The sequence below is a fragment of the Setaria italica genome, chromosome I (genome assembly GCF_000263155.2).
Source record: "Setaria italica strain Yugu1 chromosome I, Setaria_italica_v2.0, whole genome shotgun sequence".
NCBI lineage: Eukaryota > Viridiplantae > Streptophyta > Magnoliopsida > Poales > Poaceae > Setaria > Setaria italica.
This window is the reverse complement of record NC_028450.1, coordinates 10,496,407-10,503,546: the sequence shown is the minus strand read 5'-3', so window position 1 is coordinate 10,503,546 and position 7,140 is coordinate 10,496,407. Positions and strand designations below refer to the sequence as shown.

General features: G+C 48.8%; 1 protein-coding gene across 1 annotated transcript; it reads left to right on the top strand.

Moving 5' to 3' along the window:
* The first annotated feature begins 2,271 nt into the window (after positions 1–2,271).
* Positions 2,272–4,928, top strand: LOC101753423 (F-box protein At5g49610). The gene is made up of 2 exons (XM_004952132.3): positions 2,272–3,738; positions 4,597–4,928. The coding sequence occupies exon 1, from the start codon at positions 2,610–2,612 to the stop codon at positions 3,735–3,737; it is 1,128 nt and encodes a 375-aa protein (XP_004952189.1). The 5' UTR covers positions 2,272–2,609; the 3' UTR covers position 3,738; positions 4,597–4,928.
* Positions 4,929–7,140: the final 2,212 nt, after the last annotated feature.

The following is a 7,140-nucleotide window of genomic DNA, read 5'->3' as shown; positions in this document are numbered from 1 at the left end:
ATATCCATTTCCTGCAAGCATTTAATCACTGATAAGTTTTCTATCAAACCTCAACGAACCTAAAATATAGAGCAGTAGTAATTCTACCAAGCTGATGAACAAAGGTAAATATATTATTTTTGGTTGGATTCCACTTTCATTTCTTTCTGGTATGCACTGTAAAAATCAGACACTACTAGCACATGCAAGCAATACATGCAGATATGATACAAGCATCCACAATCAGCTGCAGCTGTACCAGTCTCAGAAATATTACTGCCTGAATACTTCACAAACCAAAGATAAGTAGATAACATCGAACCATCAATGCATTGAACTAATATGACCCTACTATTTTGTTTGATCAAACTCTCGATATGGTCAAATAACCACCGTTAGTTACCACTCATCAATTAGTTATATATTTTGCATCTGCAATATCACTTGGACTTACTGTACAATCATGCAAAAGATAAGCAATGTTTGAAGTCTCAAGCTCCAAAACACAATTGTGGTTTGAGATGTGATGAAGGTCACCCTCACAACATTTTATTCCCAAACTCCATAGCATTTTTGTGCATAGATCAGATAAAGCCAAGGATTGAGCAGTAGTAATTCTACAAAGTTACGTCTTAAATATCGATTCAGATGTAATACAATTCCAGGACGACATGCAACAGAACTCTACTGTACTCTGAACTCTGAACTCTAGTGTATATCGTCTTCAAAGCTCATTAATCAACAACATATGACATCCCAGTACTCTGAATTCTACTGTATATTTTAAGGACATAAGATGACAGATAGTTCCAAGGTACATTTGAACATATGTAATTCGTTGTAGGAATCAATCAATGAAAATGCATTTAGAAAAATGAGAAAGAAGAAAACTATATTTGACACAGCATGTGCATCAAAGCTTTTGTCCTTCAAGTACTTTGCATGATTGTACAGTAAGTCTTAGTGATATGTGATAACATCAAACCATCAATGAACTGAATTAATATAGCATGGAATTTCGATTCAAAGTGTAGAACATAAGGAGAGTGTTCGTTTGTGCTAGTTCTACGATCAGCTACAGGATGATGGATTGACGAATTAGGATAACAAGTTATGAGAACCATACCATTCAGAAAATTGTTGCCGTTGGCCATGTGCTCAAAGGATGCATAGGGGCGTCGCTGCCAGGGTAATGCTCCACCAGGGGATCATCGTCATCGCCAGCAAGGCCGTTTATCGGAGGATATGGTGGTCGTCGACCCTGCCCTTCACTTCGCATCTCACCTCCACTAGTCTGGCTAAGGTACTCACTGCCGGCAAACTGGAAATTTTGGATGCCGCCGTTCCATTGGGCGTTGGGGCCGCCAATAGCCATGACCCGACGCATCTTCTGCCTGCCGCGCCAATCTTGAACTTGCCGGATGGGAGCACTTGACATTGGCGCTGCTGCTGCTCAGGTAACTTGCACCGCTGCTGCCGCTACTGCCCGGGAAGACCTTGGGGAAGGTCGGGCGCCGCCGCAGTGCCTCCTTCGCACGCCCACCCAATGCTCGCGCTGCACATAGAAACAGAGGCATGGTCAGTATTCGTCGGAGCCTAGAAGCCTGTGATTTGGGGAAAATCTGACCTGCTGGTAGGCGTACCTGGGAAGTAGTTGCCGACGATTCGTCGTCCGTGGCCCTTCCTGTCGCGGCCCTCAGGGAAGGCCGGGCGCCACCGCTCGGGGAAGGTAGTACCAGGATATTGGCGGCTCCTTCTGCAGGCCGGGCGCCACCGTCGCTCGGGGAGGATAGGGCCGGCCGCCGGCGTCGCCGCTGGCGGGGAGGAGAGGCCCGGTGCCGCCACCGCTCAAGGAGGACAGGGCCGGCCGCCGGCGCCGCCGCCGCTCGAGGAGCAAAGTTCAGGCGCCGCCGCCGCTCGGGGAGGACGGCCCGGGCACCGCACCGCTCGAGGAAGACAGGCCGGGCGTCGCCGCCGCTGAAGGGGAAGGAACGGCGCCGCCGCCGCCGAAGACACTTAGGAAAATGGTGCGCGTCGGAATAACAAAGGCGCGAGTGGGCATGCATAGACGGATTGGGGGAGGACGTGCGCCGCGTATATTTATGGGAAAAATAACTGCGGATGCGGGTGGACGTAAATTTGCGGGAGGTTTAGGGGATCTGTTGGAGCAACTTGTTTTTGCTATTTTCCCCTAATTAAGGTTTTAGGGGTAGTTTAAGGGAGCTCTTGGAGTTGCTCTTAGAAATGCAACTTTAAGTATCCTGATTCGGATATGGTACCGATATTGAATGTTCGAATTCGAATACAAACTTATCATTTGAGTGTCTGAACCTCTTCCATCGCCCAAACTGCTTTTCTATCCTAATCCAGAATCTATCATCCCTTGCCCGAACTGCTCTTCTATCCCTGACCCAAAATCTAGGAAATGGTTTAACCCCGTATCCCATCCCCTATTTCCCATAAACCAAACACCACCAGTCCACTACCGATTCTCCTCCACACAGCGCCGTTGCCGCCGCCGCGCAGCCCCAAAAACCCTAGGATTCACCGTCGGCCGGCGAGCGACCAACGACAGATTCCGCCGGCTTTTGGCGCCGGGCCGCGCGGGGCGGGGGCGGGGGGTGGGCGGCATGCCGCAGTCACCCTGCGCCGTCATCCCCGTCCTCCCGGATGAGCTTGTCGTGTGGGAGATCCTCGTCCGCCTGCCGGCCAAGGCGCTCCTCCGCTGCCGCGCGGTCTGCGGTTCGTGGCGCCGCCTCACCTCCGACGCCGATTTCCTCCTCGCCCACCACCGGCGCCAGACGTCGCTCCCTCTCGTCTTCTTCCGTGGCCAGATCTCCGTACATGTCGTAGGGGATGCCCTCGACGCCTTCGACCTCCGGGGAGACCCCGCCACCGCCGAGCGCCGTCCTATCCTCCGGCTCCCTTTACACGACTTCCTTTTCCGTCAATACAAGGTGTACGCCTCCTGCGACGGACTGCTCCTGTTCTCCCTCTGCAATCGTAGCTTCTACATCTGCAACCCGGCCACGCGCCAGCGGAACGCGCTGCCGAGCCTCATCGGCACCAATGTCGCAGGGTTGTACCAGCACAGCCCTTCGGGCGAGTACCGCATCTTGCACCGAAGGAGGAGATATCCAGAACTCAATTCTGCCTACTACATCCTCACTGTGGGCCCCTATGCAAAGCCAAGGTGCATTGGGCTGCCTGCAGCTACAGTCTCAGCGTCGATCAAGCAGTATATCGCAGCTGGGCTGCTATTTGTCTGTGGGCACCCGCCTGTCTTGCTCCATAGCTGCCTGCATTGGATCGTCTACAGCTCACAGGAAAATGCTCTAGTTGTTTTCGACACGGTTTCTGAATCTTTTAGGTGCATGAGTCCTCCTACTGAGAATGGGCAGTGGCAGCATTTGCTTGACATGGATGGTGCGCTCGGCATCAGCCATATGGATGAGAGCAAGGTGATGGTGAAACTATGGGTGCTACAGGACTACAAGACAGAGGTCTGGTCATTGAAGCATCAGATTGAACTTCCGATGGTGGAATTGAGTGTTGCTATGAAATGCAGTTTTGAGGTATTGGTTGTGTCAGAGAAAGGAGATGTGCTGATCTACTGTTCCAGTTTTTGTCATATATTTCACTGTGACAGCACGGGCAAGCTACTGCATAAGTTCCAATGGGATCGTATGTTATCAATGCCTACTGGATATTGGTTCAAAGAAAGCCTTGTCAGGCATGCGTTCTTCCAGGGGCAATAAGGTGATCATGGAACTTTTTTTTATTTTTAACTTTTTTTTATTTATTTTTAAAAATAACCTCACCGGCCTTTAATTTGCGCCGCGTAACCCTTTTGGCCGCGCCAGACCGCCTGGCGCGGCAGGAACACGCTGCCGCGCTGCATGCACTGGCGCGGCGGCCCCTACCACGCTGGCGCGGCGAGTCGCGGCGCCAGGTGGGCGCTGACGTGGGCGGGCACTTGCCGCGCCAGCCCGCCTGGCGCGGCAGGACCTGCACTAATTCCACGCGCCGGCTCCCTTCCTCCTCCCTCCCTCCTTTCTTCCTCCTCCAGACACACCAGCGCCCTTAGCTTGTTGCACCGGCCCCCACCGCCCCACCCCCAAATCCACCCAAAATCCGGTGATTTGGGTGGGGAAAAGTAGTGGAAATCGATCCCTGCTTCGTGTGGAAGGTATTCCCCTACTTTTTCTCGTGTTTTACCGTTGCATTTGGTAGATCAGAGGATGTTTAGGTGACTTAGGGTTAGGTTAGTGATTTGAATTTTGAATGAAATGCAATGGTGTTTTGTGTTAGATGATACGTAGTTCATACGCAATTGAGTCTCTGCCCGCGATATTGACGTGTAGAACTTGTTGAATGCTTCGATTTAGGTATATATTCATCCAATTGTGTGGTTTACATGACATGTATTTTTTTTATATATTCAATTAATTAATCTTATATTTTTGTTCCTTAATATAGTTGCTATAGTTGATATGTTTCAGTGTTTGTATTTTGTAGATCGAGTGTTTACATTTTATCAAAATGATGTATATAGCTCGTATGGATTATGTGTGTAAAGTTTATTTGTGTATTAAATTTGTTGCACTTGATGTCCAGGTGAGATGACGTCGTTTGGCTGTGAATACAAGCGGCGTAGGTGGTATGTGCGTTATGTGGGCGAGTCCAATGGTGCTGGTCCCGTACCTCCTGCCCTTCCGGTACCTCTTTGTAGATGTGGCGCGCAAGCAGAGGTGAAACAATCAAGGCATCCAAAGATAGCCGGAAGAGCCTTCTATGTATGCAAGTGGACTTTTGATCCACAGCTCTCTGTCTCTGTAGCACGTCGGTGAAAATACGATATGGCCAAGCTGCTCACGGTTGTACGGTTTCCATTCAACCTTCAAAAATTTTCAAGCAATACTTATTATCTATCATTATACGGAAGTTAGCTTAAAAAACTATGGTGAGCAAATTACCTGGTGCTGCGTGAGAACATCAAACTCATTTGTGTAGGCCCTGTAGCGCCTATCAGGATTGCCACAAACGGGCCGCACATGCTTCCACACATGATAGAACGTGGGACGAGCATCGTCTCGATGCCATGGCTGAAATTGCAAGTAAGTCCAATTGGTCACATGATACAATAGTTTTCCGAACATTAAAGTAGAAAAAGGAATTGGCCGTTGTGACTTACATCGACACGGAGACGGGAAGGTCGACCCACGGGCATTCGCTCCCAAATCCAAATCTGCAGCATATAAGTGCACCCTCCAACATTGGAATCCCTCGCTGTGCGCCTGCAAGCCTCACATAGCTGTCTGTACAGCCAGGCAAGAGCCGCTGAGCCCCAACTGTAAATGGCTATGTTTTCCCAAACCTGACCTAAAATGGGGAGAACCATCCACGATACTGTGTTCCCAGCTGCATCTGGAAGGAGGAATGTACTGACAAAGTGTCATAGCCAAACTCGAGCATAGCGCTACACGACCTCGTCATTTGCTCCTGGAGGACACACATCGAAGTGCTCCCTCAACCATGCCGAGCTGACACCGGACGTCTTCTTCGAGCTGTCTCTGCCCTCTGGCTCTAGCGGCCTAATCCCAATATGCATTTCAACCATATCACGCCAATTCTCATTCTGTATAATACCCGTCACTGGCTGCCCATCCAATGGAAGGCCGAGTATCATAGCCACATCCTGCATTGTGATGGTCATCTCTCCGAAGGGCAGGTGGAACGTGTGAGTCTCCGGACACCACCTGTCGACCATAGCGGTCAACAGCGGTCCGTCCATTGGAGGGAGACCCCCGACAACCTGAACAGCGAGATCCAAGAAACCTGCTCTCTGCAGGTACTCCGCGTACCGCTCATCCCACCTAAGTGGTGAGTGCACCCTAGCCCTGAGTGGTGTCAAATTCTGCAAAACATTATAAGATTATTAAAAAATGAGAAGTCAATCCATTTGTGAATAACGGGCTACTAAAGTGGTAAGTAACACAAATATGATACAAATGACATTTGCAGTATGAAATTGTTTACACTGTACATAAGCGAATAGTAACGATAGGCACATCCTCAATTTATAAGAACATTTCATACGAAAATCTTGCAATTCTCATCCTAAGGTATGCATTCATCAGCAAAAATTAGCAACCATTGTTAATAATTGATGTAGTACCTCATTTAGGTCCGCGAGGTTGTGGGCACGGTGCTGCAAGTCGTAAGCAGCCTCAAGAAGAGGGTACATCGGGGCCGCCATCCTAAAGAAACAACAAACAAGATCGTTAGTAAAAAGCTTCATTATATGATAAGTACGGTAACTATGATAATTTAGTACTATAAAAAAGATAGAATGATAGCCATGCAAAATACAAGCAATGCGCATACCCTATTATTCGAAGTACGCGGCCTATTACTGCTCGCTCTAGATTTAGTGCCTTTAGATTTTCTATTGTGGTACGTGCAATTCCTAATGATCTTGTGGCACTTGGAGCAACGATTTTCCGACTTGTCAACATCAAAATCACCAGTATCATAATCTGCAGAAAGCCTCCCTTCCGACACGTCCATGTCACCTGTGAAACGCTTCTTCTGCCTCCTTCCTACTTTATTTCTCATCAAAATGGGGTTAGGCACGTACCCTACCCCTTCATATGCCGGCCATTGTGACGGATCAAGGTATGGTTGAAAGCTTGATTCCCATATTTTGATGGTGTGCTCCCTAGAGTACAACGGTGACATGTACAAGGGGCTTTCATAGTTAAGACCTCTTGCCTTGCAAGCTGTAATGAAGTCTGAACATGGAAGGTGCAACAATTGAGGAACATTGCAGGTGCACGAAACTTCGTTCAGATCCACTCTGTAGTGTCGGCCTCCATGACTCTCACCCCCAATGTTAGTCGTACCGTAACTTCTTATAGAATACATCATCCTTTCTGGCCCGTACGGTTTTGCTAAGTGGTGCACGGATCTAAGCTCAGGATCTGATAAATAATCATCTGCAACTTGCCCAATTCTATAGCCTTGATCCAACATTTCACGTGCCTTTCGCCATCGGTTCACAAAGTAGGCGTTGCATTTTTTGAATGAGTATTCAATAATTCCAGCGACGGGCCTACTTCGAATGCCTTTGAAAACTCCGTTGAGTGATTCCGAGTAGTT

Bases quoted from the DNA above. Each gene is read 5' to 3' on its own strand.
- LOC101753423 (XM_004952132.3), top strand. From the start codon at position 2,610: ATGCCGCAGTCACCCTGCGCCGTCATCCCCGTCCTCCCGGATGAGCTT.